Below are 18367 nucleotides of genomic sequence, written 5' to 3' on the forward strand. Positions count from 1 at the left end.
TTTTGGCAAACCAAGAACTGGATCTTAGACCTTAATCATTAGTGCTAAAGAAAGTGTACTATATGTTTAATTAATCAATCTATTTGGTTATTAATAAGCCATGTTAAATCCTTCTTGGAACAAGGGGGGATACAAATTATTTAAATGAATATTTATATATAATTTCTGTTCAGTACAAAACCCATTTACATGTATTCTTTGTTAACAAGATACATGTTATCTAAATTCTCAGGCAAAATTCTAAAGCAGTGTAATAGTAACTAAGCAAAATAAACAGGGTATAGGTTTATCAGAAAGTTAACCAGAAACATTAATAGAAATAATATAAGTGAGACTCTTACTAGGATATCATATTGTAAAACAGGTTAAATAATGAGGGCTGGAATTCAAACTGTCACTAAATAATAAGACACTGTGCTTCGGAGAGTCTTAGCACATAAGCACTGGACTGGGACAGGATTTGTGGGCTCTTGGTTTAACAAAAGATATATATGAGTTCCAACCTCCTCAACCTTAAAAAAAAAGATATTTGAAATTCCTTCAACTTCTGAGAGTTCTTCCTTCAATTAGATATAAGGGGCATAAAGTACAGATTGTTTTAATATAATATTGTGAATGAGGTTCAATAAAAGCATAATTTAAAACAAAATCAGACTGGTTATCAAACTCTTCCTTCTTAAGAGGACTGGATCTTTGAAGATATTCTTCAAATATCAAAGGGAAAAGGTGCAAAAAGCTGACTTTAATTGAATTTTCATATTTATTTTCAAATGGATTGGGGGAAAAAGCTATATTGCTTTCTTTAAGCATTTATGACATGTTCTGTATGTTTACAAAGCAGTGATCTTTATATGTTATTGATGGCATATCATCATCCCTTTTCAGCACCTGTATTCCAGGTAATAAGGCTTGCTTAAGATCCTGCCACATGCTGTTACCATGGAGTTTCTCCCACTGACTTGTAAAACCCTAAAAGATAACTGTTTTTGAGGGCACTGTCAGGCAGCTGTGTATCTAATAAAAACAATAATGATTTAATTAATTTGCCTTCCTTCAAAAGGTCTTAAGTGCCTTAAAAGGTACTATTTCCCAAACTTGACTGAGCACCAAAGTGAACTGGATGATTTTGAAAACACAGGTAAATAGGCTACATTCTGAAGATTCTATTTCAGTTTGCATGAGGTGGAGCCAAGGAATCTTCTATTGTCACTATGGTTTTATTTAAATTCAATAGGTCACTTAGCTGCCCAACCAAGGAAGAGAAAAACTAAGAGACTTCCAATCTGTTGCAGAAGGAATATTTTAAATTACTCTGGTAGTCTACCTTAGTATTTCTACGTACTGGGACACTGAGGAATTAATCTGGAGGAAGCAAATGTATACACAAGGATTTTTCTAAGCCACAAGATTTATAGTAAGTTGGAGGAACTAAAAAGCCTCTTGATGAAAATGAAAGAGGAGAGCGAAAAAGTTGGCTTAAGCTCAACATTCAGACAACTAAGATCATGGCATCTGGTCCTATCACTTCATGGGAAATAGATGGGGAAACAGTGGAAACAGTGTCAGACTTTATTTGGGGGGAGCTCCAAAATCACTGCAGATGGTGACTGCAGCCATGAAATTAAAAGACGCTTGCTCCTTGGAAGAAAAGTTATGACCAACCTAGATAGCATATTAAAAAACAGAGACATTACTTTGCCAACAAAGGTCTGTCTAGTCAAGGCTATGGTTTTTCTAGTGGTCATGTGTGGATGTGAGAGTTGGACTGTGAAGAAAGCTGAGCACCGAAGAACTGATGCTTTTGAACTGTGGTGTTGGAGAAGACTCCTGAGAGTCCCTTGGACTGCAAGGAGATCCAACCAGTCCATCCTAAAGGAGATCAGTCCTGGGTGTTGTTTGGAAGGAATGATGCTAAAGCTGAAACTCCAATACTTTGGCCACCTCATGCGAAGAGTTGACTCACTGGAAAAGACTCTGATGCTGGGAGGGATTGGGGGCAGGGGGAGAAGGGGATGACAGAGGATGAGATGGCTGGATGGCATCACCAACTCGATGGACTTGAGTTTGGGTGAACTCCGGGAGTTGGTGATGGACAGGGAGGCCTGGCGTGCTGCAATTAATGGGGTCGCAAAGAGCTGGACACGACTGAGCGACTGAATTGAACTGAACTGACTTGAATTCTAATCCCAGACCTGTCATTCAGTAGCTATAAAGTCTCATGCAAACTTCCATCTCTGAGCATCTTTTTCTTATATATAAAACTAAGATAACAATATTTATTAATTCACAGAGCTGTTGATAATTGATGTAAAATTATTCTGTAAGCATTAGACAAATATATGTATATATTTTAGACATATTTTTGTTCTTTCATTTCAACCTCAATCTGATCCTTAGTTTAAAAGTTCATTGCTTTAAGTGCACAAATTACCAACTGGCATGTTTATTCTTCTCACCCATTACCATTCCTGAGCTTTGAGATCTACAACCAGCTGAAAATAACTGGACTATAGCTATATAAAAAGACAATGGGACCAGGGTTGTTTCTGGTCTACAGTAAGAAAGAAACCGTTCTGATTTGCAACAAAACTCTTCTGCATAACAAAATTAACAGCCCCTCTGGGAAAAAAATTAGATTTCATAATAAAATGCTTAAGCAAATTTGTGGTAGATTTTAATGTAATTAAGAACTCCCATCTAGAAAGTTAGATTTACCTCGACTATCAGTTTTGAAGACTTTAATAATCTTTGTTGTGTTACTCACTCAGTTATGTCTGATTCTTTGCAACCTCATGGACTGTAGCCTGCCAGGCTCCTCTGTCCATGGAATTCTCCAGGCAAGAATACTGGAGTGGGTTGCCATTTCCCTTTTCAGGGGATCTTCCTGACCCAGGAATCAAACCTAGGTCTCCTGCATTGCAGGCAGATTCTTTACTGTCTGAGCTACCAGGGAAGCCCAATTAATAATCTTTAAGTACCACATTTTTTTCAGATAAATATCACATTCAAAAAGGGCATGATTAAAATAAGAATTTGAAATATTCCCTAATTTAGGAAGCTGCTATAAATCTGAATACAATAACTTTAATAATTTCTTTTTTGAGCTTTGATTGTCAACATTAGTACTAACAAAAACAGCAAAAAGAAAGCCCAATATTAGCTATAATTCTTTCATACCAAAGAGAAAAGGGATGAAACAAATATCAGTTGTGGGATTTCCCTGGTGGTCCAGTGGTTAAGAATCTGATTTGCAATGCAGAGGACGTGGAATCCCACATGCCAACTACTGAAGCCCATGGAGCCTGCAAGACACAGGTAGAGACTCCATGTGCCACAATGAAAGATCTCACATGACTCAACAAAGACCCCATGTGCTGCAACTAAAACCCGATGCAGCCAAATAAATAAATATTTTTTAAAAATACCAATCATAACGATTACAAGGGTGTGCATGTGTGGGGAGTGATCAGATTACAAGGAAAAAGAAAAAGAAGAGCAAGAAACAAAGGGTAGAAATCAAACAATTTTCTAACATTTAACTATGGTCTTCAAAGTTACCATAAAGATCCAAAATTAAGGAGTCAAATATTACAATAAGCAGTAGGCGAACTAGAGGGTTAACTTCCATAAAAAGTTAAGATTGGTTAGCTCTGCATTAATTCAATATGAAACCAGAGCAAGCTAACATATGACATAAAAGGTATCATGGAACAGGTGATAACATATAAAGAAGGCATATCTTTATTTTTTAAAAGGAGATACTAGATATGGTAACATTTTAAATTTATACCCCCCTTGTTCCAAGTGGCACTTAAGATGACTTACATTGGCAATTAATTCCTCAATTTGGTAGTGACCTAAATCATGGGGAATCCAAAATCATTAGAAGCAATGCTTCAACTGAGGAAATCTTGATTCTGGAGCCAGAAAATAGGAAAACCTAACACAAAATAGGGAGCTGAAATCAAAGTCCATGTATTTAGACTGAATCCCCTTACCTTTGATCAGAACTAGAATGCAGCAATTCTCTATAAAGATCAACCTATTTAAAACTTCTTAGGAAATTTTAGGGGTGTTTTTAGTTTTATAATCATAAATTTTTTTTTTAGCAAAAACTTGGTATCAGAACCATTAGTCAAAGGATGTTATTATAAATTAAGATCTTGTCAATCCAATCTTCTGGCAAACCGCACTCATCAAGAACAAATTCACTTTACATTACACAGCACAGCACAGCTTTTAGAGTCTCCACCATTCACAAAATCCATGCACATGCACAGAAAAGTCATCTGAAGCATCACCTTTAGACAGCAGGTTAACAGCCCAAACTGCGCCATAAGACTGCATCTTACAGTTCCCTTTGATCAGTTACTGAGCTCAGCTTCTGATGTTAAATCTTCATTTTTAGTAAGCAGATTAGAAAGGAAGAGATTAAGTGAGAGAATGAAATACAGAAAGTAGTGAATGCCATTCAAACAGAACAGAAGCAGGTTTAGAGTTTTCAAAACATAATGCATTTAAATTCCTGCCTGATTTCATAGAAACAACCAACATCTGAGAATCTAGATAAAAAGAAAAACAAGAAAACTATTTAAACCAGTGTATACTTCATTTATCCTAAGAATGTCTGAATAATGATATTCCGCCCTAAAATTATGAGAATTAACATGAAAAAAAGGCAAAATATTCAACATTTTGTATCTCCAGTGAGTAGGATGAAGGAATCACTCATATGTTGACTAAAATACAGTAATTCAATATTTATTTTAACAAATCAGAGCTGAATCTTTATACTGTAATATGACTTAAGATTCAATAGTATAAAACCTGTAGTACCAACTTTCAACTTCTCTAGTAAGGTTGCCCAGAAATACCAACCTGTCTTGAAACTATGTGCCATTATGTTTGGCAATATAAGCATAGAATACAAAGAGGCAAGTTAAGACAAAAGACTACTTTGTCTGACAATGGTTAAACTGGGACATTAGGCTGTTTACAATTCTGAGAAAGTGAAAAGTGAAAGTAAAGTCGCTCAGTCGTGTTTGACTCTTTGCGACCCCATGGACTGTAACCTATCAGGCTCCTCTGTCCATGGGATTTTCCAGGCAATAGCACTGGAGTGGATTGCCATTTCCTTCTCCAGCGGATCTTCCCAACCCAGGGATCGAACCCAGGTTTCCCTCATTGTAGACAGACGCTTTACCGTCTGAGTCACCAGGGAAGTCCCATTTTAAACCTGCCTCTTTTTAAACTCTTGTTAGTTAGGATTTTGATTTATCAGTTACTGACAAAGAGAATTTCCCAGTGGTCCAGGAGACTCAGCACTTTCACTGCTAGAAACCACAGTTCAATCCCTGCTCAGGGAACTAAGATTCTGCAAGCCACAAGGTGAGGCCAAAACAAAAAAACAAGTTATTGACAAACATAACATTTTTAATAAGGATCTGTGCTTTTTGCTTTTACGATTCAAATAGCAGCAAACTAAAAGAATGGCATTTATTCACAGTTTTAAAGTTTAATCCTGGTAGTCTGTTTTTAAATTCTAGTAGTCCTTTAAAAAGAATGAGCTAAAATTAAAATTTCCTTCTCTTAAAACACAAGGTTCTGTTAAGGGAAGCTATTTCCACGTTTTATTAGAAAAAAATCTGTTGACATGGTTTCAATGAATACCAGTGAACAAAAGAAATCTCAAAGAACAAATCTACTGAAGACATTTTCTAGATAGCAATACATCTAATAATAGTAGCAACAAAAAGCTTCATTCTTTTCTTGCCAGTCAAGCAATGTAGCATCATACAGTTAAAAACTAGGGCTCCACCTGGTTTTGAATCTCAGCTCTTCCACTTGCTAGCGTAGCATTCTGTTGCCTCTGTTTCCCCATATGTAAAATGGTGATAATAAGAGAAACTATCTCATATTAAGGTTACTATGAGGATTACATTTCAAGTGTTCAGGACAGTAAGAACCTAAATTAATATATAAGCTCACAAATCTCATCCAAACCTCTGGATGTGAGACATCTTGAGCAGTACCATATAATCACATATATCAATATTTCTGCAGTGAAAGAGATTAACATTAAGTGGGATAGATTATTAAACAGCTTCAGTTCAGGTTACATCTTGTAGCCTAATTAAAAACAAACCTTTGGCTTTCAGAAATGTTTAGATTTCTAAATGGCAGATAAGAGATTACGGACCTGAACTGTTATTACTAGTACCACAATTAGTACTAGCTTTATACAGAAAACTAAGATCCTGTCTCTGCCTTGAGAAGCGCATGTTATGGCTATTTATATGATAAGTCTAACTGAAATACAGATTAGCAGATAAGCTTAGAAAGATCATGCCCCTGGCAAGAGTGAAAGAGATACCATAGAGGGCAAGGTCTCAATGGTATAAAGGAGAAATGGGTGAAAGGAAGGCAATTAAAATCAGTCTTTAAATTGAAATTCTACTCTCTTCTCTTCAAGGAACAACTGTTCTGTTATAGAAGCCTGTTGATTCCATAAGTTATGAAGAGCTTTCTTCTCCTGACCCATTAGGAAAGGGCTCTGCTGATGTTAGAGGCTGAGAATGGACTGCTTTAAGAACATACTCTACCTAGTGTCCAAGAAAATCCTGCCCATGTTTGGCTGGGTACACAAAGAAAAAAAAAATAATACTTCTATAGCTCCATTTCCCACTTTCTATGATATCAGGCCATCTCAGGATTTATTCAGAAATAATTTGCTCTAGGTTCTAGAGAGAACTTCCTCTTCTTTGCTTTTCTCTTAATACCTATCTCAAGGAAGTTCATGTACTATTTTTTCCCCCTGAACTCTTGCAAGAGCATACACAGAACATAGGAGAAAAGCACAAGTGAGTGTGAAAACCACAGTTAAGAGTTTAGATCAAAAAGTCTGTGTGTTTCTAACTTGTTTGCTTAATATGTTAAACCCTGATTTATAGGTGATTGCTATTAAAATATACACTTTTGGAGAGTCAACCAAGGTCTAAACAGGTCAACAGACTTGTCTTTCTTGGTTTCTTATGCCCAAACACTAAAGCTGACCAATAAATAATTTAACTATATTTTCTCAGGTAGAAATAGCACAGAGAATATTGTCACATGGAAACACTTAACTGAAAGTATGACAGAACAAAAGCTCCTCCATTACTAATTCCTTTAGAGGAGTAAAAAATGCTGAGTCTGTAAACCCTGTATCTTGGTCTTGCTTTATCACAGCGGCTGAGACAACTGGATAGTTACAAAGCTCTTTTAAAAGTGAATATGCTCAGCAGAACAGATAGTCATTTAATCTCCAGACAATGTCATTTTGGCCAAAGGTGAAGTTCAAAGTTGATGGATGACTTCTCATCTTTGTCTGAATACACATATTATTTGTCAACACATGGAGGATGTTTTATTCAAGATTAAAGAGAGAATTGAAATATTAATAATAAAGTCGCTAAGATGAACGAATTCTTTTTTTGTCAAGTATTATCTCATACACTATACACAAATATTTGAAGACTTCTCATTTCCTAGTTTACTAGAGGCTTCAAATCCTCAGCCTTCTTTGATGTTTCTTTCTTCACATTTGACACACAATCAGTTGGCTTCCCTGGTGGCTCACCTGGTAAAGTGCCTGCCTGCAATGCAGGAGACCCAGGTTCGATCCCAGGTCAGGAAGATTCCCCTGGAGAAGGAAATGGCAACCCACTCCAGTACTCTTGCCTGGAAAATTCCATGGACAGAGGAACTTAGTAGGCTACAGTCCATGGGGCCATAAAGAGTTGGACATGACTGAGAGACTTTACTTTACTTTCTTTCTTTCAGTTGATTTAAAGAGAATCTGACTTATACTTTTCTCTCTAATCTTAATGATAAGGTTATAGCTCACAGGCCTAGTTTACAAAACGTTCCTAATTGGTCTCCTGGTGTGCAGTTATATCCTCCACTCCAATCAATCAACTCCTTAGGCTGGCATTCAAGTTCCTTTACTGCCTACTTATGTCTTATTTTTCACTTCTCAATGTGAATCATGTAGTACAGTTGAGTCAAGCTCCTCTGTAGTCTTTATTTACATTAAATCTTCCACAGGAAATGTCTTCCCACTTCTGCCAGGCCCATCCAGATCTTTCTAATCATTCAGAGCCCAACTCAAGTCCACTCTCTCCTATAAGATGAACTCCAAACTAACTTTTAGTAGTTCTGTACCCTTGGCCTCCATTGATATCATAGATCCAGCACTAGATTTCTATAGCTTCTACTTTCTACTATTCTGTCTCATTTATCCAACCACATGGTAAGTCCTTTGATGCCAAGATCCAAGTCCTTTATTTCTTTGGCCATCCTTCATGTGCCTACCACAGAATATATGTTTTATTAATTCTTATTTGAAAGGAAAACACACTAATTTCATCCTGCTATGTATTATCCAGATGGATATTTCCCAACCTTTTCATGAATTATTTAAAATGTAATTGGGACTTGATTGAAAGATTGATCAAATTTAAGTGACGGTTTTCAGTGAGTGTGCCCATTTACATAAAAAGTTTGATATGCCTGAAGGAGAAAGATATTAAGTTGATCTAACCAAGTTCTTTATTTAGGCCCTGCAACACTTACTGGGGGCTGAGAGGGGGGGTTCTGAGGGTGATACTCTCACTTTAGATTTATTTGAAAAAGATCTTGATTTATCAACTCACCTACTACATGGGCACACACAAAGGCCACAGCACTTGTTGAGCTCTGTTAAAGTCTTCTCTGCTTCTCTCATGTCTTTGTTTATTTGGTCCATGCCTTCTTCTATGCGTTTTAGTTGTTCTAAGAATAAGTTGTGGAAGTTAAATTTTATGTTACATTCATGCTGCCAATCAGAAAGTGCTATTATTAGTATAACGGAAGAGCAAACTTTAACCCTGAATCCACCAACAATTCATCACAGTGACTATATCAGGGCCAGACGGTATTGTATGCTGTCCAGAATTTAAGTCTTTCACATACTGATCCTAGGGTATCTGGCGTCTGAATGTGGAAAGATTTGTTCTAAAGAAATTTGTATAACAGGAGCATGTGAGGATTGGTGTAGGCCTCACTAGACCAGATTCCTAGCATTTCTATTACTGAATAGGCTCAAAACCTAAAGACTGTCCTAAGATGAATAAAAACTAGACCAGATTGCTCAGGGCCAAATCAAATGCAAAGTTTCCAATTCCACAAGGATGTAACTTGATTTCTGAAAATGATGAAAAATATCATAATGTCCAGGACACAAATGACCAGTGCACACAATAAGCCCTGCTACCTAATAAATAAATACTTGGTGGACAATGGGATATTGTGACTCTCACACCAAATAGGCAACAAAACATGATATAAATTAAATCAGAAGAAAAGAAGCAAAATATCACTCTTATCTTACAAAGGAAAGGTACTCCCAAAGGCTTACTTAATTTTAACTGTGGCTGATTTGAAAAGGCTTTTTGGCATTCTAAATCAAATCAAGAGTTCCTGCCAATGACTGCAACTCACCCCCTTGTTCATCCAGCATAGTGATAGTCTTGATTCCTGCATCCTGCGACTAAAAGAAGGGGAAAAAAGCTGATAGCACAACCAAACTAAACCAACAGAAACAAAAAGTACAAGGTCTGAAAAACAGCAAGGAAGAAACATTAGACTTAAGTTCTCAGAGGATTAGAAAAAAACTAACCTCCCCAAACCAACACACCTTAACATATTAACCCCCCCACCCCAGCCAAATAATTAAGTCACAAACTCATGGTGAATTGTTTTCCCTGTTATATTCCAATACTATCAATTAGAAAAGCCAAAAAGGCCCGTTAGTGCATGGTTTGACAATTTCAACAATTGCCGACTTCAAATAATAAAGCTTATTGATACAATATTAATTCCAGTCTGTGTTATCAGAATTCCTTCTATACAGTTTCTATAGTTAACTTGATGATTAAACACTTTCTTACCTCAATGGCTAAACCCAGGATTCTCCTTGTACTTTCCAGAGACTAGGGGAAAAAAAAGAGTTTTAGCATTCTAAAATATGTAGCACACTCCCACCCTCCAAATCTGATCACAGGCCATATTCATGATGCTACTTTATTTTTAAAGAATGCTAGCACATCCATTCCTCCCTTCTTTAAAACAAAAAATAAAGTTTACTAATTTAATTTTCATTATTTTATTTCTACCAGATGCTTAAGAGAAAATGTGAAAGAGTATAGTTAAAAAATGTAATGTAGCAGAAATCCAGGGATATCACAGATATTAGAAAATTCTGTTAAAATTAAACGTCCAGAATTCTTCATATCTATCTTTGTTCTAAGTTACTATTCAGAAATGACTATTTAAAAAAAAATCATACAGATTGTTTGCACTTATTTAGTTTTTTGATGAGCTGACAAAATAAGAAACTAGCAGTGATGGCACTCAAGGGCAAATGCATTCTTTGATATAAACAGACTAGGGAGAGGCCAAAATGGTCTTCTAGGAAGGTCCTCTCGTGCTTCCACTGTGAAAATTGAAAGAGAATTAATGACCTATTCCAAGTAAAACTTTTACCTCATCAGTAACCTGGTTAGCCCTCAGCTGTATTTCTTCTGCTGACAGATTATCCATGGTCAATTAAAATTCTTGATAGGTGCAGAAACTGAAATGTGGATATTCTGTAAGAATAAGAACACAAAAACAAGCTTATTTGAGCAAGGAATGTGGAATTTAGGATACTTATCTGGAAAACACGATAAAATAAACCTAACTTTATCTATCTATCTGCATCTTACAGGTGAAGAAATTAAAACTGAGAGATGGTAAACAAATGTTAGCTAGTACTAGAGCTGAATCTAAAACTCAGGTTTCAGGACTTTCAGGGAAGCATTATTTCTAATAGGAAAGTGGTCCCTCTACTTTGAGAAGGAAGGCATTATTAAAACACAAGCTTCAAGAAGCTATTAAATATCAGAGAAATGCAAATCAAGACCACAATGAGGTACCATTTCACACCAGTCAGAATGGCTGCGATCCAAAAGTCCACAAGCAATAAATGCTGGAAAGGGTGTGGAGAAAAGGGAACCCTCTTACACTGTTGGTGGGAATGCAAACTAGTACAGCCACTATGGAGAACAGTGTGGAGATTCCTTAAAAAACTACAAATAGAACTGCCCTATGACCCAGCAATCCCACTGCTGGGCATACACACCAAGGAAACCAGAATTGAAAGAGACACGTGTACCCCAATGTTCATCACAGCACTGTTTATAATAGCCAGGACATGGAAGCAACCTAGATGTCCATCAGCAGACGAATGGGTAAGAAAGCTGTGGTACATATACACAATGGAGTATTACTCAGCCATTAAAAAGAATACATTTGCATCAGTTCGAGGTGGATGAAACTGGAGCCAATTATACAGAGTGAAGTAAGCCAGAAAGAAAAACACCAATATAGTATACCAACACATATATATGGAATTTAGAAAGATGGTAATGATAACCCTATATGCGAGACAGCAAAAGAGACACAGATGTAAAGAACAGACTTTTCGACTCTGTGGGAGAGGGAGAGGGTGGGATGATTTGGGAGAATGGCATTGAAACATGTATACTATCATGTAAGAAACGAATTGCTAGCCTAGGTTCGATACAGGATACAGGATGCTTGGCGCTGGTGCACTCGGATGACCCAGAGAGATGACAGGGGGAGGGTGGTGGGAGGGGGGTTCAGGGTTGGGAACTCATGTACACCAGTGGTGGATTCATGTCAATGTATGGCAAAACCAATACAGTATCGTAAAGTAAAAAAATAAAATTTAAATTAAAAAAATCAATTAAAAAATAATAATAACATGGATATACTGTATAGCACAGGGAATTATAACCATTATCTTGTAACAACTTTCCATGGAGTACAGTCTGTAAAAGTACTGACTCACTATGCTGTATACCTGGAACTAATATTGTTAATCAATTATATTTTATGACAAATACAAAAAATAAAAGCCAAGAACAGAAAAAAAAAAAAAAGGAAGCTATTAAAATGGATTCCTGGTTGTAGAATGTTCTTTGTACATTGTTTGAATATGGAAAAGCAATAAGGTGAAGAAGTCCAAGCCATGTAGTATTCCGTTAGTAAAGTAATAATATTCAAAGTCATATGCCTACAGAACACAAGGACCATTCTAAAGACCATGTGCTGGTCTTCCAGGCTTTTCATCAGAGAAAATGAAATACTTTCATTATTAACAAGAAAATGATAAAGCTGATACAAAGAGCTCAGAAAAGAACTAGTTTTTATTAATAGTAGACTCTCCCTTTCCAATTACTATATGGTTTGTTATTTTAGTGAAGTCCCTAAGACTTAGTAAGTTAACTTAGTAACTCATAGTAACTCAGGAAATGATCTCATAGACATCCAAATTGAAACATAAAACTTTTAATAGGTGAAGATTCCAAGAGTCCTGCCTTCTAATTATTAACAGTGATACACTGTGTATAGTATTCCTCTTTGAGCCCTCACCTGTAATAATAAGCACTGTGTGACTTATCTAGGTTGTGTTCTTTTTATTACTTTTGATAGCTTTGTAGTGAAATGTTGAAAACCAATTATATAAAAGCCTTTTGTCAACGACACATAAAAGTGTGGTTCACATTCTGGATTTATCATCAGAGGACATCTGGCAATATCTGGAGAATTTTTTGATTGTCAAGAGTTGGGGGGTAGGGAGGAGCAGTGTTACTGGAATCTAGTTGGTAGAAATCAAGGATGCTTGCTAAACATCCTATAATGCTCCTCGGCACAAACCTCCTACAACAAAGAATTGTCTGGCCCCAAATGTCAAAGCGCTGAGGTTGAGAAATCCTGCCGCGCAGTACACTCATTGACGAGCAGAGAGGCTTGTTAACTGTGAATATATTAGACTGAACTCTTGGAGGAAAAGGACTTTGTTATGTCTTTGTACCTCTTAACACCTAACAAGATCTGACAGTTGGTACTCCAGTAAATATGTGCTGAATGAACAAATAAGGAGAAAAACAAGATGTACCCTCAAAAGTGTTTAAGTGGATCTTAGAAACAAAGTGACATATAATAGTAGCATAAAGCCTTCAAATAAACAACAGAACCACAAATCAAAAACTGCCATAACATGCGTATGATCTAGAATAGCCTGCTGGTCACATACAGATCTTTTTAGTCACATCCATAGCTAACCAACACTTTTATTAGAACCATCTTAAAAAAAGTAATAATATCCCATTCCCAGGACAGGAAGGCATTACATTTAGAGTTTTGTTTATAATTCTACTGTCCTTTCTAACCATTTCAGGATTTAATTTAGATTTTGAGCCTTGATTAAAGACATTAATGTTCATAAAACTATTGCTATTAAAATTATTAAACTGCCAAAGTTGCAAATTTAACCTCACATCTTATGTGCCATAGTACGATTTGTGGCTCTAGCAAAAGGTTCATATACTAAGATACAGAATCAAGATATAGGGGTTTCCCAGATGGCTCAGTGGTAAACAATCTGCCTGCTAATGCAGGAGATATGGGTTAGATCCCTGATCCATGAAGATCCCACATGCCAAGAAGCAACTAAGCCTGTGCGTCACAGCTTTTGAGCCTGTGCTCTAGAGCCCAGGAGCCGCAACTACGAAAGCCCACGCGCCCTAGAGCCTGTGTTCCGCAACAGGAGAAATTACTGCAATGAAGAGTCCACATACCACGCATGGCAACCTAGTGAGCAGCCCCCTGCTTGTCACAACTAGAGAAAAGTCTGCAAGCAACAGTGACCCAGCATAGCCAAAAAATAAAAATAAATACAAAATTTAAAGAAAGATATAAAGGTGTTTCTTAAACTAAGAACTGATCATTCATTAGATATAAGTATAAACAGAACCACATGCTTTATTACTTTGCTCACTGTTCATGAAACTTTAGCTTTAATCACATATGTTCATGTTACACACAATTTCAAAGGAAGCTGCTTTGTACCCTCTCATCTTTTTTGTACATTTTTCCTTTCTAGAATACCCCCATCTGCCTTCCCAGGCAGCCTCGTACTTCCCCATTACTTCCTAGAGCCCCTACAAGCTACCTTTATAGCCTGTCCTTCCTAGGCAGGATGCTCCAAAGTTATCTGTCCCTGTCATATAAAACTCCTAAATGCCCCATAATGCAGAAAGTGATAAGAAAAACAGTACACACTAATCAATTAGTACCTGGAAATGATATCCCTATTAGGTTTTCTCATGTAGTATCCTATGGGTAGAAAAATATTTGGGGAGTAAGGAAGCTCAGATCTCTCAAATTGCATAATTTTTAATTCCACTCCTAGAGGTGACTCTTGCTAATTAAAAGTCAGTATTTGTTACTCTCCTAGTAAATATGAGCAAAACTCCATGTAGGTTCAAACAGAGGCTTGAATGCAAAACTGACCTCTGTTAAATTTGAAGATTCCATTGTCTTGCCTTTAATTATCAAAAAGGCAGATTAAAAAAAAAAAAGGCAAACATAGCTGGGAAGCAGATGCGAAGAGTCACTGCTGGCACAGCAATGGTGTCATCTTGTAGGACACACCCTTTAACTGAACTCAAAGTGCTGCCTAGTACTCTTTGGTTCCTCCCTGAGCAGATGACACATAAGACAAGAAACAGACTTCTGTAAAGTTCTCACATGTTTGGCATGCTGGTATCAGGACAGAGCTGCCTAAGATTGCTTTACTCTGGAGTTTTGAGGGTGTTGAGCACATGATTTATAGTAAACGGGAGTGAGAGAGACAAAGCACAATTGTTAAGGGGAAGGCCCAAGAGAGACAAAGAATAATACTCCCCAGGCTTTTCTAGCCTTTACTAAACTGCTCAGAAGTGTCAAGCAGGGTGTGAGCTAGAATGAGCTATACAGCTTTACTCATATTTATTCTCTCCAGAAGTTTTTCTCATGAAATCAGGAAAGGCTATCCAGAATGTTAAGGAGAATTAGAGAAGAGGGAGGGGAAGGAAAATGAAACATCACTTGACACAAAGATCCCATTAAACTTACTTTTCTTAGCTATAACCTAATAGGTTAAATATCTGTGTCGTTTTCCCAATGTTCCTGGGATCTTATGCTGTTTGTGTGCCTTTGATATGAAAATGTAAACTTTTTTCATGGTGCTTTTACACCCTATTTTCCTTATTATGGTTCATTTGGGCTTACTAGTACACTCCTAATTTACCTTTCTTAACTTCTCTATTATAAAACCTTGGGGGAGAGGGAAGGAAGAAATGCTCACAGATCATGTACTATGTGTCTATACTCATCTAAGTTATTCATATATGTTCATATTCATATTATCTCTGTTGTACTATTTTATAGGTGGGGAAACTAAGGCTGAGTTTACATAATTTGCCTAAGGTGACTGAGTCAATAAAGACCAGATTGATTATTCAAGGCTGAATGAACTCTGAAATCAAGGTTAGTTCATGGTCTAGTAAACAGTCTTACTGCTGAATGCACGGTCCCTTAATAAGATATGAGAACTGTTGAATATAAGAAAATAAGCTAAGCACTCTACCTGATGACTCATTTCAAAATTTCAGATACTTTCTATAGTAATACCATGAAATCTTCCAGACTCAAAGATGGTTAAACAGAAGGAAGAACTAGAAAGACCAGAGTAATCATGGTTTTCAGCTGTTTTATAATAATTTTGAACCTAAAAAATATCTATACTAATTTAGAAAAAGAAAATACTACTACTGGGAAGAGGGAATACAAAGAACAAAGGACTTAGAACTTAACAGGAGATCTAGGTCTTCATTGATAAAAATGGAGAGACAGGAAGTAATGAAGAAATAGCACCTTAAATCGATTCCTGACAAGACCAATATAAGAATGATTTTATAAGGTATTAACTCAGTTTATACCAGAAAGCATGATGACCCTGTATGCAGGACAGCAAAAAAGACACAGATGTGTATAGCGGACTTTTGGACTCAGAGGGAGAGGGAGAGGGTGTGATGATTTGGGAGAATGGCATTGAAACATGTATAATGTCATGTAAGAATCGAAATGCCAGTCTATGTCTGATGCAGGATATGACACGCTTGGGGCTGACGCGCGGGGATGACCCAGAGAGATGTTGTGGGGAGGGGGGTGGGAGGGGGGTTCATGTTTGGGAACGCATGTACACCTGTGGTGGATTCATGTCAATCTATGCCAAAACCAATACAGAATTGTAAAGTAAAAATTAAAAATAAATAAATAAATAAATTTAAATAAAAAAAAAAAAAAGATATTCTACCAAGTTAGTTTCCTACTTTATTCCTTCTCTTGAAGTTAATCACAATGTAAATTTCTCTATGAGTTATACAGTTATTACTGTACTCTTAACAGTTTGATAAAATTTGCAATTCTCTTTGGCATATTTTGATTAAACTTTCATGGTAACCAATGTATTTACAAGTAGAAACTTCCGTTCAGAGCAGGTTAGCATAGTGGTGAGTAGCAGGAGCTCCAGCAGCCAATTTCTGATCCCAAAATATATTTGCTGTGTGACCTTGGGCAAGCTACCTGTTCCCACTAAAGCCCAGTTTCGGCATTTATAAGATAGGTAACAGATCTATCAGACCTATCGAACAGATGTAAGGCTTTTTTGGTAAAGATTAAAGAAAATGATCCAGGGACTTCCCTGGTGCTCCAGTGGTTAAGATTCCACCTTGCAGTGTAGGCGACATGGGTTTGATCCCTGTTTGGGGAACTAAAATCCCACATGCCATGGAGCAACTACTGAGTCCAAGCACTTTGGAGCCCATCGGCCATACTTAGAGAAGTGTGCGTGCTGCAATTAAGACCTGACACAGCCAAATAAATTAAAGAAAGAAGCTATTTAAAGAAAAGTCTGCAGGATTTTCCTTAAAATAATTTGAAAGTAAGGAGATGAGTGGGAGTTTATAGAAGAAGTAAGAATGGCCATGATCACCGAAGCTGGGTGAAGAATACATAGAGGGTCATTATGTTACTTTCTTAACTTTTTATTAGGAAAAAACTTTTAAATATACAAAAAAACTTGTAAATGACAGCTAACTTTTTAATAATCTTTATTCATCATTTTGAAAGTCTAGATAGTGGGTAGGGGATTGAGAGGACTCTAACTACAATGGTTAACACTTATAAAGCATTATACATACATTATTCTAGAAACAAAAAATATATATAAATACACATACACACACTCATTTAATCCTTATAAGGCTGCAATAACAAAATACCACACTGGTATTTTACAAGTTCTTGTAGGACCCTCTTTATGATTTAAAGCTGGAGCATCCTCACATGGTGGGAGGAGTTAGCAACTGGGAGTCATTTTTATAAGACACTAATCCTACTAATGAGAGTTCCACCCTCATAGTTTAAGCACCAACCAAATGCCCTATCTACTAACACCATGGCATCCTGCAATTTGGATTTTAAACATACAAATTTTGGAGGGGAGGACACACAAACATTAAGACCACAGCAAACACTATTTAATCCCACATTTTAAATATGTACAAACTAAGGAACAGTGAGGTTAAGCAACTTTTGCAAGGTCTCACAGTAGAGCAAGGATGAAACCTAGGCAAGACTGCTTCAGAGCATGTTTTTTCAATTATTATTAAGCATATTACATGGAGAATAGAGAGTCATATTATTAAGTCAATCAACTCTGTAGCCAAGAAGAATCTTTGCCCGAAGAAAAGTACAGTTGACCCTTTAACAAGGCAGAGGCTAGGTTAGTACTGTAGTAGGTATTCACTGGGGAAAAAAAAAAAATCTAAGTATAACCGTACACACCCAGTTTAAACTCACCTTGTTCAAGGGGCAACCAGTATATACATGAAATCCCTGTGAGACAGGAAAGGGCCAGGGCACAACCTTTAAAAGAATGATAGCCATTGAAGACATTGAAGACCTGGTGAGAACCAACCAGGTTCAAGATGGTGGGTAACTGACTTCTAGGCCTTGAGCCTCAGTATACACTCCTACAATATCAATACATCTGCAAACTAAATGACACACCCATAGGCACCATAACAGTTCCAAGGCTGACCATAAATGGCCAAAAAGTGGATGGTGACCCAATTCCTGGAAATCCCCAACCCTTTTCTAAAAGAGTTGGAATAATCCTCCCACTCAGCCTATAAAACTGCAAACCCCTATAAAAACTGACAACTCCCCTGTGCCCAGGGGCCTCTCATTCTGTATATGGATGGCCCACATTCTGTCTACGGAGTGTGTATTTCCCTGAATAAACCTTTTTTCACTTACCATGGCTTGCCCTTGAATTCTTTCCAGTGTGAAGTCAAGAACCCACAATAGGTGGCCATCCTAGGAACTTGCCTAA

At 36.9% G+C, this 18367-nt stretch overlaps 1 protein-coding gene across 4 annotated transcripts in view; it reads right to left on the bottom strand.

Annotated features, from left to right (window-relative positions):
• The window catches only part of SNAP23 (synaptosome associated protein 23), a 40487-nt gene that overhangs the window by 5129 nt on the left and 16991 nt on the right, over positions 1-18367 (bottom strand). The window contains exons 2-7 of one of the 4 annotated variants that reach the window (XM_040226833.1): positions 17833-17898; positions 10564-10667; positions 9969-10010; positions 9520-9568; positions 8694-8811; positions 4530-4562 (exon numbers count right to left, since the gene is read on the bottom strand). In XM_040226833.1, the coding sequence (XP_040082767.1) occupies positions 4530-4562; positions 8694-8811; positions 9520-9568; positions 9969-10010; positions 10564-10620 (299 nt within the window). In that variant the 5' untranslated portion in view covers positions 10621-10667; positions 17833-17898. The remainder of the gene's footprint in view (positions 1-4529; positions 4563-8693; positions 8812-9519; positions 9569-9968; positions 10011-10563; positions 10668-17832; positions 17899-18367) is intronic. The other 3 variants (XM_040226835.1, XM_040226832.1, XM_040226834.1) reach the window with 3 other exon arrangements.

Source organism: Oryx dammah, unplaced genomic scaffold (genome assembly GCF_014754425.2).
Source record: "Oryx dammah isolate SB20612 unplaced genomic scaffold, SCBI_Odam_1.1 HiC_scaffold_26, whole genome shotgun sequence".
In the NCBI taxonomy this organism is placed as follows: Eukaryota; Metazoa; Chordata; class Mammalia; order Artiodactyla; family Bovidae; genus Oryx; species Oryx dammah.